At 45.2% G+C, this 15533-nt stretch overlaps 1 protein-coding gene and 1 long non-coding RNA gene across 2 annotated transcripts; one reads left to right on the forward strand and one right to left on the reverse strand.

Annotated features, from left to right (window-relative positions):
* The first annotated feature begins 709 nt into the window (after positions 1 to 709).
* LOC135053097 (uncharacterized) lies at positions 710 to 3622 on the forward strand. The gene is made up of 4 exons (XM_063957461.1): positions 710 to 1009; positions 1602 to 1670; positions 1772 to 1961; positions 2858 to 3622. The coding sequence occupies exons 1-4, from the start codon at positions 710 to 712 to the stop codon at positions 3541 to 3543; spliced, it is 1245 nt and encodes a 414-aa protein (XP_063813531.1). The 3' UTR covers positions 3544 to 3622.
* A 1118-nt stretch (positions 3623 to 4740) lies between these two features.
* Positions 4741 to 5280, reverse strand: LOC135032198 (uncharacterized). Its single transcript, XR_010227798.1, has 2 exons — positions 5135 to 5280; positions 4741 to 5025 (listed from the first exon to the last, which is right to left on the reverse strand). It is a non-coding gene; the product is annotated as an uncharacterized LOC135032198 (long non-coding RNA).
* Positions 5281 to 15533: the final 10253 nt, after the last annotated feature.

The raw sequence follows: 15533 nt of genomic DNA on the forward strand, positions 1-15533 counted from the left end.
TTTTACGAATGCGTCACATGTCTGTTACGGCAGTGTTTTTCCATTACTGCCGCGTTTTTTTCCTAAGTTTCGTTTTTGTCACTTGTCCGTGATTGGTTGTATTCGTGGTGGAGGAGTGTCTGTGTACTTGACTATAAATACGCCCCAAACCGACCGCACCTCGTGGGTTTAGCTAGTGGAGAGGAGAGAGGAAGGTGTTGTTGGTGTTGGAGATTTCTGTGGAGTTTTTTGTGGTTTGGAGGCGGAGTTTTGTGATTGGTGAGTGCTGTACTGTGTGTGTAAGTTGTTTTGTCATACTTGTTGTTCTGTTATTTAAAAGTCTGTTAACTTTTTTGTATTTTGTCTTTTCTTTTCGTCTATAGTCCTTGTTTGTGAGTGAGTGAGTGTTTGTTTGCGTGTGTGTGGTGTGTAGTGGTAGTGGAGGAGTGTGTTATTTGTTTTTTTTTCTCTGTGTTTTTTGTGTTGTCTTAAGATTATGTCACAGTCAGAGGTGAGTGTGGTGGAGGAGGTGAGTGAGAGGGAGGAGGTGAGTGAGGTGGAGGAGGTGAGTGAGAGGGAGGAGGTGAGTGAGAGGGAGGAGGTTAGTGATGAGGAGGGTGAGGTTGCGGCTGTGTTTTCTAGTGATACTGATAGTGATGGTGTTGTGGCTCCGCAGCCACGCACCAGTACAAGGACGGGCCGCAATGTAAAGTTTAGTTACGCAGAAAACATGGCTCTGGTGCGGGAGCTGATGAGGCATCAGCGCCAGTTGTTTGGTTCAGATGCATCAAAAGTGTCGACCCGCCGGAAGAGTGTCCTGTGGGGGAAAGTTATTGCTGCTGTGAACAGTGAGGGTGTGGTGAGGCGGACCGAGGACACCTGTAGGAAACGTTTCTATGACATCAAACGCCGTGTGAAGGCCAAGATGGCTAAGGAGGCAAAATCTGCTCGGCAAACCGGGGGAGGACACCCCTTCCGAGCGTCTTATAAAGATTGGGAGGAGCCAATACGTCCGCTGATTCCGCCAGAGGTGGTTTCTGCACTTCATGTCCAAGATTCGGACCGGCCAAGTGCGGATGGTGAGTTTATTTTATATTTATAATTTTTCACATCTGTGCTTTGTACTTTTGTTGTAAAATGTTTCCTGTGTGTTGGTCCACAAATGGGTTGGTGATGTAGTGCAGGCCAATCCACCCTGTGTTTTTCCATCTGTTGTCCAACTACAAGTCCCATCATGCCTGTTATAATGTTTAAACTTAGGGAATGTCAAATGTGTTGGTGGACATGCTGGGAAGTGTAGTTGCACTACATATTGTCAGACACAGGTTGTGGTTGCTTGGTGTATTGTGTGTGTTAGTTATGTTTTTGTACTAATTAGACTCAAATATTTGTTGTGTTTTTTTTGGAAACACAAACAATTTGCCTTGTTTTGTGCGGTTTTTGTAGGTTGTAAAATTTAAGATTATAGATGTAACAAAACCAACTATTTGTGTTTGTAATTTTATAACAAAATTTAAAAACAGTTTTTAAAATCCTGCAATATTGTGTCTTGGTAAAGCTACGACATATGTGTTTTAAGTAGTATAATTATGTTCATATCGCAATTCTTCTTCTTTGTACAGTACGCCAGAGAAGCAGCACCTCCAGGCCACAGCCAACCCTGCCTAGAGCTGATGATGGTGGGAATGCAGGTAAGTTATTTCTGTACCCACATCTTAGCCATTAACATAAAACACATGAAATGTAATGTCAATACTATCACACAGGTTCTTCGTCTGCTCCGCGCACACAGAGGCGCCAATCACAGGCCAGCATTACTGTGGCTACAAGGCCACCCAAGAGGCCCCGTGTCCACGCTCCTACTGCTGCTCCTGCACCTGCCTCACCCCCCCAAAGGCGCATCTCTGCAGTGGCTGCGGTGCCACCACTGGCACTTTTGGCAAGCCCCCTAAGTGTAGATCCACATTCCCCACAGTTGTCTGGTGAGTAATGTTTGTAATGTTTTTATTTTGTTTGAGTAAAAACCAGGTGAAGGCATAAGGAACTGACAAAACACTGTTAGGTCGAAGATGATAAAGGCAGCAGTACAAAAATTATAAGTAATTTTAGACTCCACATTTTGGACATGCTTGCCTTGTGTCATTATCACCTTGAACCTATCACTGCTTTAGAAATGACTTATACCTTCTCCAGGTATTGACATCTGCCCCAGTGTTAGTTTTGTTAAAAAATGATTAAAAATTGTAAGCAACTTTGCTTTAATAATCGACTGCAAGCAGATGCTGTTAGCGTATTGTTATGATGATATGTGTGAAATTACAGTGTCCTGAAACTCAAATGTTTTTTAAAAAATATGCTCAACAACACTCAAAACTACAAAAAAAATGTGAAACTAAATTTGAACCAAAAAATTCAAAACAAACCAAATCAATACATACGGCAAAATCCAACATTAAAAAACCTGTTTAAGTTGTCATTTTTTGACCACAATCTTAGTGTACTTCTTTACTAAATCCACTGACTGACATGCCCAATGTCTGATTCTAATGTGGCAAACATGGTTATATTTTTTTGTGTTGTGCCAAAGGAACCTTCAGAATGTTGTTTAAACTAACTTTGAGACATAAAAAAAGAGTACATGGAGTGTATACAATAATTTAGAATGTGAAACATACAATTGTCTCCATAAATTCACAAATTAGTAGTATCTGTTTCTAGCCACATCAATTCATTAAGAGGTAACCAACATAGTAACGTTTAAGAAGTTAACCATTTAGCTTTTAAATGTATATTATGAAGTAATGCATGTTGCTTGACAAATATTGTAAGACCAATGCTACATATGTCTAAAATATTTCCTGTGTCCCACCCCATACAGATCCGGCCATCATGAGTGACGAGGGCCAGCAGTCCCATGGCCAGGAGACGTATACTCTACACCTGCAGCCCATCGACCAAACACAGGCAAACATGACTGAGGACAATCCAGTCCAACCGCAAGCTTCTCAGACTCAACAAATGACCTCAACACCAGGGACAAGCCAAATTCCGCATGAGTTTTGGTCAAGTTGGGCAGAACAACAGGCACACCACTCTGCGTGTCTCAACACCCAAACACAACACCTGTCTAGTTTGCCCCATCATTTGCCTAAAGTTAGCCGCAACTCTGCCAGACTCATCGTGCAAGTAGGGCGGATAGCAAACACAATGGAGCAGATGAGGGCAGACAATTCTCAAATGCAGGCAACCCATCAGCGCATCATGGATGAGCAACTGCGCCAACACCAAACCCTCATACAGATTATCCAGCATAATCAAGTCATAAATGACAATTTGTCGCGAACCATTGCCAACAATACAGCTGCTTATACCCAGCTAACGGCCAGTTTAAATATTTTGAGCCAAAATTTTAGTGCAATGGCACAACAACATGTGGCCACAAGCTCAAGCACAACAACCCCGACCCAAACACCAGTACAATCACCAGTTCGACGATCAAGTCGAAGCCGCACCCACGAACAACCACAAGCCTCTGCACCCAGCACCCAAAAAAAGAAAAGATAATCTGTACTGCACATCATATGCTGGCCAGTTGCAAGTAAAATATATGTGTTCAGAATATATTGTTCAGTATTTTTCAATAAATTATCTAATCAAAATATGTGTATTGGTTAATTTGCAACACACAAACACAAAAATCAGTAATGTATAGTCCAAGATGAATATTGTGACAGGGCGAGAGTGTGCTGTGTCAGGGTGTAGGGTCCGTTTGCCAAAATCATACCGTGGAAAAACACTTCGAACATTTAGTGTGACCATCTGTATAACATGGTCAACATCAAGTTTTTTGCAGTTACATTGGACAATATAAACTAAAAAGCATGGCCAGCCTACTCGGAACATATACAACCTGCAGACCCAGTTGTTTTTCCTTCCTTGGTTTTATTGTAGCATCAGGAAGCAGTGACAAGTATCCTACAGCAAACAATACAGCAGACCCACACACAGTAGCAGCCATTTCAGATTTAGAGTGTGTAGAAATGTGTTGGCTCCCCTTTTAAAAGTACCAAACGTCAGGTGTGAGTAATGAACAATTGCCAACACATGTTAAGGGATCATGGAGTGCCACGTTGTAGCACTCTCCTGATCAGCTGTGTGCTCCTGTCCTCACTGACAGGCAGCACACGGCACTGTTACGATGTAGCGCATATGCGCTACATTTTAACCAATGCGGTGAACTTTCTGCTCTGCGGTGACGTCACTTTAGGTCCACCGCAGGGAAGAAAGTTACCATCATTGGTTACAAGGTAGCGCATAGGCGCAACATTGTAACAGTGCCGTGTGCTGCCTGTCAGTGAGGACAGGAGCACACAGCTGATCAGGAGAGTGCTACAACGTGGCACTACCTGATTGGCTGAAGAAACCCACTTAGGCATAACTCAAAGTGGGTTTCTGGCATTCGGGTAAAGGTGACCCATGGGCAAACATGGTTCCCCTTTCAGTTCGTGGTCGGGACACTTTTTTTGGTTTGTTTTTTCTCCTTGCAGTATTTGTTTGAAATAAACATGTGCAGTGTTTTTTTTCTTCATAAAAAATTAACAATAAAAAATAATATTGCCGTTAATGCTGGAACATGTGTGTTTGTTTGTAAAAAACAAACAGCTTTTTTTAAATTTTAAACAAAAAAAGCTTCCCAAAATTTAAAACGTTACACTATTTTTAAACTGGAAAGGACTGAATCTCTGCAATATGTGAGTCACAAATTGTTCAGCTTATAAATTTATTGTGTGCCACATGAAGTACATTTTGATATTCAACTCTAAATCACAAATCTAGAAGCTCTTAAGCTTAATTTTGTTGTGGCAACCAAACAAAATATATGCTTACAGTACATTAATGGTTTTCACTGTGTACTTTTAAAAAAAACAGGGTAATAATGTTGGTGTGACTTTTTACACAGTCACACAGACCAGCCGGCCAGACAGGCCTCACACCAGTCATGATGATGCCGGTATTGCAGGTAAGTCTTCACTGTAGTCACATATTCTGTAAACACATAGAAGTACAAAATATTATTTACAAATTTGGCACCTAGGATCTGCTTCTGGAAGCCGACCTCGTGTAAGGCGGCCATCACAGGTCTCGGCCCACTTACCCAGGAGGCCAACTAAGAGCCGGCGTCTTGCCTCTGATTCAGCACCTCCATCATCCCCACCCAGGCGAAGGCTATCGGCAGTGTCACCCAAGCCACCACTGGCACTACTGGCGAGTTCGCTGAGTGATGAGCCCAGATCACCTCAGTTATCTGGTGATTAAATTGTGAAACAAAACACATAAGCAAGAATATACACAGTCGACTTTGGATGATGTTAGTTTGTTTGGAGTTTACATGTTTTACCCAACAATCAATGTAATGTTACGTCTTCAATTGCTCAAGGTGCTTTACTTAAATAAAATAAGGTCTTAGTGGATGGTCTAGACAACCTAGTTGTCTGAAAATATATGAATTGAGGATACATTAAGCACACACACGAGAAAAAAATAAATGTAAACTTTTTGAACCCAAAAAAAAATTAATTAGAATACAAAACACATTCCTGTCTCCGTCTCCAAAATGTATGAAGCTGGTGTGTATGTATGGAGCTATGTTTTTCAAGGGTAATGACTGTAAATGTTTTTTGAGCATCAACTAAGCACAATGGACACACCACTATAAACAACAAACAGTAAGTAACAAAACACACACTAGAAAGTAGAGCAAAGTGTTTAGTGAAGGATAATTACAGCCTAATAAAACTTACCTGAAAAATAACGCAGGATCACTTGTTGCCGTACCTGCCTCCCTACATTTGTACTCACACTGTCACCAGATGGTTCTAACTCCTCTGCTTGCTGACTGATTTCTCCCTCACCATGTGCAAGATCTTGACTTAAACACAGATTATGGAGAAAACAGCAGCAGAACACAATCCTAGTCACCTTTGAGGGACTATACAACAAAAGGCCAGCAGATTTATCAAGACACCGAAAACGTGACTTCAGCAACCCAAAACATCTTTCTATCACATTCCGCGTAGCCTTATGTGCATGATTATAACTGTGTTCAGCAGGAGAATCAGGTTGGGACAATGGAGTAAGGAGCCAAGAGTAGCAGCCGTAACCCCCATCACCTGAAAAACAGATATAGTCAACATTAGGACATATGTTAGATTATTCAAACACCTCCTCCAAAATCTAGCCTGTGGTTAAAAGACATACACACATAACATTTTCAACATACCCAACAGCCAGCCATCAGGCATTTGTCCCTCCTCAAATTTTTCGAAGAGCGATGACTGACTGAGGATGAAGGAGTCATGGCAGGCACCAGGGTAACCTGCAACAACACTCATTATTTTTAATTTTGCATCACAGACCACCTGGACATTAGTTGATTGATCAAGATGCCTATTAGTATAGATATACTGGCGGCCCTTAGGTGATCTCAGCTGAACGTGTGTGCAATCTATGGCCCCAAGCACATTGGGCATGCCTGCAAGCTCATAGAAAGCTACCCTGACAGCACTCCACTCCGACTCCTCAGTAGGGAAGCAGATTGAGGCTTTAATGTGTGGCTCCAACACATCCAAAACCTGAGTGGACATTAAAGAAGCTAAGGTGAGTGTCATGTTAGGTATTCTCTACAATACTGTGGTGTTTCAACTTACACAAGCAACACTTAGCCAGAACCGCATAGGTATTTTTAGACTCACCTGCATCAAATATCTTGAAAAGGTGGGCTGTGAGATCCCAATGACGTCGCCTGCCACAGCCTGGAAGCTCCCAGTAGCCATAAAGTGTAACACAGCCAGGAGTTTGTGTAGGCCTGAGACAGAGCGAGAGCGTGCTGTCTCAGGGTCTATGCCCAGTTTGACAAGGTCATACAGGTGGAAAATGTTGTTTCTATTTAGGCGGAACATCTGTATGACCCTATCATCGGACAATGCATTTAAGTTTAAACGCCCTCTAAATAAACGAGGCTGGCGCAGCCTCCGCGGTACCTGGACAACCTGTTGGCCATGTTCACTTACCTGGTCCTGATTCCTGGAAGCCTCATGGAGCAGTCTAACGTATCCCACAGCCAACAAAAAAACATTGCCACACACCACAGCAGCCATTTCAGAGTGAGAGTAGTTCAGAATGTGCCTGAAACACTTTTATAGGCCCAAAAAATCAGATGGGAGTAATGGATAATTAAGTTCACATGTAAACGCGATTTTCAAAGGCTGGCGCGTTTTTTTTTAGCCAAAAAATGCGACTCGTAATTTTATGCGGCCGCAATAGCATTTTCACGGCAGCAAATACAATTACGAATGGTTAGTAAATGACCGAGATTCGTCTCTAAACAGGCGTAATTTGACCGATGGTGTATTCATTCGTAATTTTTTACATGAACTTCACAAAAAATACGAATGACCTCATCACTGCCGTGATTAGTGTTTAGTAAATGACCGAGATTAACCGAGATGACACTTTGAAGAAAAAACGGCATCTCGGTCAAAATCGGGAGCTTAGTAAATATACCCCATTGTGCGCCTTTCAAGTACAAAAGATTCTTGTGATCGGTAAGTATGGTGATCGAATGAGAAGCTCCCTCCAGCAGGTATCTCCACTCTTCCAGAGCGAGTTTGATTGCCAGCAACTCCTGATCGCCAATGCCATAGTTGCGCTCAGCTGGAGAAAACTTCTGGGAGAAGAAGCTGCAAGGATGTAGATGACCATCTTTAGCTCTCTGAGAAAGTACCGACCCTACTCCAACGGAAGAGGCATCCACCTCCAGGATGAAAGGAGAGTTAATGTCGGGCTGTTTCAAAACCGGGGCAGAGATGAATCGTTGCTTTAACAGATGAAAGGCTTGCATAGCTTCTTCAGACCACTTGGACGGATTAGCACCCTTCTTGGTTAACGCGGTGATAGGCGCCACAATGGTGGAAAAGTCTCGTATAACCTTTCTGTAATAATTGGCGAATCCTAAAAACCTCTGGACCCCTTTGAGGGTTAAAGGTATCGGCCAATTCTGGATTGCTTGTAATTTCTCAGGATCCATTTCTAGTCCGGAACCGGACACAATGTAGCCTAGAAACGGAATGGATTTGACTTCAAAAACACACTTCTCCAATTTGCAATAGAGATGATTGACACGGAGACGGGACAGAACTTCCTTTATCCAGAAACGATGTTCCTCCAGATTATTGGCAAAGATAAGTATATCGTCTGGATAAACCACGACATGACGATATAAGATGTCTCTGAAGATCTCGTTCACGAAATGCTGGAAGACAGCTGGAGCGTTATTTAATCCGAAAGGCATGACGAGGTACTCATAATGTCCATCACGGGTGTTAAAGGCGGTCTTCCACTCGTCACCCTCTCGGATCCGGATGAGGTTGTAGGCACCCCTCAAATCTAATTTCGTAGAGATGGTTGCTCCGCTGACTCTATCGAAGAGTTCTGTATTCAAGGGTAAAGGATATCGGTTCTTGACGGTGATGTCGTTCAAGCCTCTGTAGTCGATGCATGGCCGCAGGCCACCGCCTTTCTTCTTATCTTCTTAACGAAGAAGAAACCTGCGCCAGCTGGGGAGGAAGAAGGTCGAATGAAACCCTTTGCCAGATTCTCCTTAATATATTCTTCCATAGAATGTGTTTCTGGTAAAGACAACAGATAGGTTCAGCCTCGAGGTGGAACCTTCCCTGGGATGAGATCGATTGGACAGTCCCATTCCCTATGAGGAGGAAGGATATCAGCAGAAGCTTTACTGAACACATCCGTGTAATCTTGATACGGAGGAGGTGGAACATCCAACGACTTGGAGGAGGAAGAAAAAACAGGAAGCACTTTGGACAGTACAGGAAGGACCCCATGCCAGGATTTGAGTAGTTGTCCAGTCAATCGATGGGTTATGGAGATGAAGCCATGGAAGGCCCAAAACCACTGGATGTGTGGCTCTTGGAATCACTAGGAAAGAAATAAATTCTGAATGGAGAACTCCAACTCTCAGACGGACTGGTAGAGTTCTTAAAGAAATAACTGCGTCAAAAATTTTACTGCCATCCACGGCAGTCAAAGAAATGGACGAGGGAAGTCTCTCAGTGGGTAGGGACCACCGTTTAACATATGCTTCAGTTATGAAATTCCCAGCTGCTCCGGAATCTAGGAGAGCAATGACGTTCCTATAACGTTAAGCAATTTGAAGCGAGACTGGGAGATTACAATCATGAGGAGATGGAGAGGAGAGCATTACTCCTAGCCGGCCCTCTCCTTGGCGGGCTAGGACTTGAAGTTTCCCGGACGTTTGGGACAGGCATTGATTGCATGAGACGGAGCTGCACAATAAAGACATAGGGACTCAGAAAGACGTCTTCGGCGCTCAGCTGGAGATAGACGGGAACGACCAATTTGCATGGGCTCATCTTTGGATGGAGACGGTTGACGAGGAGGAGGAGCAGAAGGTTTTGGGATAGATGACCTTCCCTGCTCAGTTGCTCTTTCTCTGAACCGTAGATCAACTTTTGTACAAAGAGATATTAGCTCATCCAACTTAGAGGGCAAGTCTCTGGTAGCTAATTCGTCCTTGATGCATTCAGATAAACCATGCCAGAATGCAGCATACAGGGCTTCGTCGTTCCATGCCAGTTCGGATGCCAGGATCTTGAACTGTATTAAGTACTGTCCCGCAGTACGTGTTCCCTGGCGTAAACGGAGAATCTCAGAAGAAGCTGAAGTTACACGGCCTGGCTCGTCGAAGATGCGCCTGAATGTCGTTACTAAGTCAGTATATGAGGACAACAGGGTATCGGATTTCTCCCATAAAGGTGATGCCCAATCAAGGGCTGAGCCACTAAGGAGGGAAATAATATAAGCAATTTTAGTGCGATCACTAGGGAAACTGCCAGGTTGTAGCTCGAAATGAATTTCACATTGATTGAGAAATCCCCTGCAAGATCTTGGAGATCCATCAAATTTAGCTGGCGTTGGAAGATGAAGATGTGGAGCAGAAATGGGTAAGGTTAGTGGGGTCACAACTGGTGTCACTGTGGTGGACGCACCGAACGCCCCTGATCCACGGAGAGTCGTTTGGATCCCATCCAGCCGAGTAGAGAGATCCTGGAGACAGCGGATAATGTGGCCTTGTGCAGCCTCCTGATGTTCGAGTCTGGCTGCCAGTTCTTGCATCGGCCTGGCTGCTTGATCCTGGTCTCCGGCTGGATTCATATGGTCAGTGCTTACTGTCACAACTGAGGGCCTGAGCTGACGGGAGTAAGCCTCAGTTGTAGGGGCTGAGGTGAAACTAAACTTGGGAGGTTTAATCAGACCACCAGACATGTAAGTACGGTGTAGGAAGATTGCCCGAAGGCGTGACCATGACAACCAGGATTTAAAAGTCAATAAAAGTTTATTAACAGAACTCCATGTATTCACAGCAGTGGTAAATGAATAAAGATATGCAGTAGTTAAAATGAAACAGTTCCTGGATCACTATAAACTTGGCAAGAGCCACAGGGTACTGGTAGGATAAGGTACAGTTCTTAATGTCCCAGAGTTGGAATGTCAGACCCGTCCGTAGTAGTGAGAGTAGCCAAGGAACACACCAGCAGATAAATCACTGGAAGCTGGTAACACTGTAGTTGAGATGACTGCTGTGGATGCTGGATGGAACCAGCCAGGTGTTGAAAACATGGAGTGGATGTTGGATGGAACCAGCCAGGTAGTAGAATGAAGCTAGGGAGCGAAGATATGGGAAATTATGATATACGGGTACTGATGGTTTGCGGGTACCGATGATATGTAGGTATCCGCTGGAGAAGCACCGGCACTTTAAGGTAGTTGATCACTGCTGGAAGCTGATCGCTGGAAGCAGATGGATCTGTAGCTGGAAGCTGGAGTAGTCATAGAAGACTGCAGAGTCAGGCTGCACCGCAAGGTGATAAGCTGGTGCGGGTCTCTTAGTGGTAACTGGAGACAGGAGCTGGAAACCTGGAACAAAACAACCACAGGAGAAAGAGACTGGAAACAGGGTTTGACAACCAAAGCACTGACGATTTCCTAGTGCAGGCTCAGTCCCTTTATACCCTTAGGTATACCGGGATTGGATGACCAATTAGGCAGACTCCAGCGGAGCTATGGATTGGAGGTCAGGATCATGTGACTGAAACTAAGATGGCTGCGCCTATACCGGCCAGAGGAGGGAAACCTTGTTTGTAACACCACATGGAGATTCCTCTGTAATGGCGGCGGTGAACACAGAGAACGCCGACTTGCGTCTCAAACCTTCAGCTCGGACGGCCGCGGCCGCAGTAGTTGAGGAGTGCCACATACCTTGTAATACGTTGAGAATATGGAGATGATGCCCGAGGCCCCGCTGGCAGGTGATGCCATGCCAGTCGCCCGGGCATTAGAAAGGCAATATCCACGGATCAGCAGAGATGAGACATGACATATGGATGCTAGCCACATAGCAGGGAACCGGGCCTAGGATGCTGGGACAACCTTAGGAGACACCTGAAAGGTAAATAAAGGCGTCCAGATATCCGGATCGTGACAGGGAACAGGCAGCAGTGCTGGTGTGTGATGGAGATGAAGGAACACTGAGGGGACAGGCAGCAGTGCTGGTGGGTGATGGAGATGAGGGAACACTGAGGGGACAGGCAGCAGTGCTGGTGGGTGATGGCGATGAGGGAACACTGAGGGGACAGGCAGCAGTGCTGGTGGGTGTCAGAGATGAGGTAACACTGGGGGGACAAGCAGCAGTGCTGGTGGGTGATGGAGATGAGGGAACACTGAGGGGACAGGCAGCAGTGCTGGTGGCTGATGGAGATGAGGGAACACTGAGGGGACAGGCAGCAGTGCTGGTGGCTGATGGAGATGAGGGATCACTGAGGAGACAGGCAGTAGTGCTGATGTGTGATGGAGATGAGGGAACACTGAGGGGACAGGCAGCAGTGCTGGTGGGTGATGGAGATGAGGGAACACTGAGGGGACAGGCAGTAGTGCTGATGTGTGATGGAGATGAGGGAACACTGAGGGGACAGGCAGTAGTGCTGATGTGTGATGGAGATGGTTGAACACTGGGGGGACAGGCAGCAGTGCTGGTGGGTGATGAACATGAGGGAACACTGAGGTGACAGGCAGCAATTCTGGTGGGTGTCAGAGATGAGTTAACACTGGGGGGACAGGCAGCAGTGCTGGTGGGTGATGGAGATGAGGGAACACTGAGGGGACATGCAGCAGTGCTGGTGGGTGATGAAGATGAGGGAACACTGAGGGGGCCTGACGCTGAGGAGGGCAGGGACCTGACGCTGAGGAGAGGAGAGATGCTGAGAGACACATCATCCAGAACCGGAAGTGACGTGAGCCAGTTGTCGGGCGCCGGGGGGACGAGCAGGATGCGCTCATGCAGGCCAGAGGAGCACCAGAGCAAAGAGCCGATTGGGGTCTCGCTCTGAAGCCGGGGACTAGGTGGAGCAGGCTGCAGGGGCCAAGCGGAGCAGGCAGCAAGAGATTGTGCTGCTGCTGCTGCTCCTCCATGTGTTTGTGATTCCAGTTCTACAAGGAATGTAATAAAAAATGCAAAAAAGCGATTAGAGCAGCTAAAATAGAAAACGAAAAACAAATCACAACGGAGAGTAAAACAAACCCCAAAAAGTTCTTTAAGTATATAAATGGTAAAAGATAGAAAAGGGAGAATATTGGGCCCTTAAAGGGCAAGTTGGATGTCTTGATTAATGATGATAGGGAAAAAGCTGATTTATTTAATAAATTCTTTTCATCAGTATTCACGAAAGAGGACAGGTTGATGAGAGTAGAGCATGACATAAACTATATTAATGACCCGTTGCTTGGTACTTGCTTAAACGAGGGAGTAATCCGAGAGAGACTAAGTAAAATTAAGATAAATAAATCACCCCAGGGTTCTTATGGAACTCAACCTAGAGATATCGAAACCTCTATATTTGATATTCAGCGAGTCAATTAGATCAGGAATGATACCAAAGGACTGGCGTATAGCAGATGTAGTCCCAATATTTAAAAAGGGTATTAAAACGCTCCCCGGGAACTATAGACCGGTATGCTTGACATCTATAGTGGGGAAAATACTAGAAGGTATATTAAGGGATAGCATACTAGAGTACTTGGATACCTCCAAGGTTATTACTAGGAATCAGCATGGATTTGTGAAGCACAGGTCATGTCAAACTAACTTAATAAGCTTCTACGAGGAAGTGAGCGATAATATTGATCAGGGTCAAGCAGTGGATGTGATCTTTTTGGACTTCGCTAAGGCTTTTGACAAAGTTCCACACAGGAGACTAATTCTCAAACTAAGAGAGCTTGGGGTAGGAAACACTATTTGTACTTGGGTGAGTAATTGGCTGTTTAATAGGGAACAGCGAGTGGGGATTAATGGGATGTACTCTGAATGTGCCTCAGTGCTCAGTGGAATACCACAAGGTTCAGTACTCAGGCCATTGTTGTTTAACATATTCATTAATGACCTAGGAGAGGGACTGGAAAGCACAGTGCCAATTTTCGCAGATGATACTAAACTATGTAGAATAATAAATTCAGACAAGGATGTTGAGTCTCTACAGAATGACTTATCTAGACTTGAAGTCTGGGCGGATAAATGGAGAATGAGGTTCAACATAGACAAATGTAAAGTTATGCACTTTGGGACTAAGAACAATCAGGCAGCCTATAAACTAAATGGGGAAAATGTAGGAATAACGGTAGTGGAAAAGGATCTGGGTGTGATCATCGATAATAAACTTGGTAGCAGTTTGCAATGTCAGAATGCAGCAGCAAAGGCTAATAAGGTGTTATCATGCATAAAACGGGGTATGGAGACAAGGGATGAGAGTGTAATACTGCCTCTGTATAAATCATTGGTGCGGCCACACCTGGAATATTGTGTACAGTTTTGGGCACCATATTATAAAAAAGATATCTTGGAACTCGAAATGGTTCAGAGGCGAGCCACTAAACTTGGTTAAGGGGTTAGAGGCTCTAGACTATGAGGAAAGACTCGCAAGGTTAGATATGTTCACACTGGAAAAGAGGCGACTGAGAGGGGACATTACTAATATTTATAAATACATTAAGGGACAATACAAGGATTTATCAAACGATTTGTTTACCAAAAAACACTACGTAGGACACGAGGACACCCCCTGAGGTTAGAAGAGAAAAAATTCCATACCCAACGGAGAAAAGGATTCTTCACAGTAAGAGCAGTAAGGATTTGGAATTCTCTGCCAGAGAAGGTAGTAATGGTGGACTCAATCAATAAGTTTAAAAATTGATCAGATAAATTCCTAGCGGAAAAAATATCCAGGGATACAGCATTTAATTAATATTAAAATAAAATAAAAGAGAAAAAATTTAATGTACAGTAGGTTGAACTTGATGGACATTTGTCTTTTTTCAACCTCAACAACTATGTAACTATGTAACTATGACAGGCAGCAGTGCTGGTGGGTGATGGAGATGAGGGAACACTGAGAGGACAGGCAGCAGTGCTGGTGGGTGATGGAGATGAGGGGACAGGCAGCAGTGCTGGTGGGTGATGGAGATGAGGGAACACTGAGAGGACAGGCAGCAGTGCTGGTGGGTGATGGAGATGAGGGAACACTGAGAGGACAGGCAGCAGTGCTGGTGGGTGATGGAGATGAGGGAACACTGAGGGGGCAGGCAGCAGTGCTGGTGGGTGATGTAGATGAGGGGACAGGCAGCAGTGCTGGTGGGTGATGGAGATGAGGGAACACTGAGAGGACAGGCAGCAGTGCTGGTGGGTGATGGAGATGAGGGAACACTGAGAGGACAGGCAGCAGTGCTGGTGGATGATGGAGATGAGGGAACACTGAGGGGACAGGCAGCAGTGCTGGTGGGTGATGGAGATGAGGGAACACTGAGAGGACAGGCAGCAGTGCTGATGGGTGATGGAGATGAGGGAACACTGAGAGGGCAGGCAGCAGTGCTGGTGGGTGATGGAGATGAGAGAACACTGAGGGGACAGGCAGCAGTGCTGGTGGGTGATGGAGATGAGGGAACACTGAGAGGACAGGCAGCAGTGCTGATGGGTGATGGAGATGAGGGAACACTGAGGGGGCAGGCAGCAGTGCTGGTGGGTGATGTAGATGAGGGGACAGGCAGCAGTGCTGATGTGTGATGGAGATGAGGGAACACTGAGGGGACAAGCAGCAGTGCTGATGTGTGATGGAGATGGTTGAACACTTGGGGGACAGGCAGCAGTGCTGGTGGGTGATGAAGATGAGGGAACACTGAGGTGCTGGCCAGTGCCGTAACTAGGCATTTTAGCGCTGTGTGCAAGAAACGGCATTGGCACCCCCCTCCATGCATGACAGGGCCAGTGCGCGCCATAGGTGCGCGTAAAATTTATAGGGGCGTGGCTTCATGGGGAAGGGGCGTGGCCACAAAATAATACCAATTCATACTACGGTGCACAGTAGTCTCCATTATTCAAATTACGCTGCTCAGTAGCGCCACTACACCAG

Source organism: Pseudophryne corroboree, chromosome 1 (genome assembly GCF_028390025.1).
Source record: "Pseudophryne corroboree isolate aPseCor3 chromosome 1, aPseCor3.hap2, whole genome shotgun sequence".
Taxonomy (NCBI): Eukaryota; Metazoa; Chordata; class Amphibia; order Anura; family Myobatrachidae; genus Pseudophryne; species Pseudophryne corroboree.

Excerpts from the sequence above, each read along its gene's own strand:
- LOC135053097 (XM_063957461.1), top strand. The coding sequence starts at position 710 with ATGGCTCTGGTGCGGGAGCTGATGAGGCATCAGCGCCAGTTGTTTGGT. Across the intron at positions 1,010-1,601 it reads GTCCGCTGATTCCGCCAGAG|TACGCCAGAGAAGCAGCACC; the intron begins GTGGTTTCTGCA and ends TTCTTTGTACAG. Across the intron at positions 1,962-2,857 it reads ACATTCCCCACAGTTGTCTG|ATCCGGCCATCATGAGTGAC; the intron begins GTGAGTAATGTT and ends CACCCCATACAG.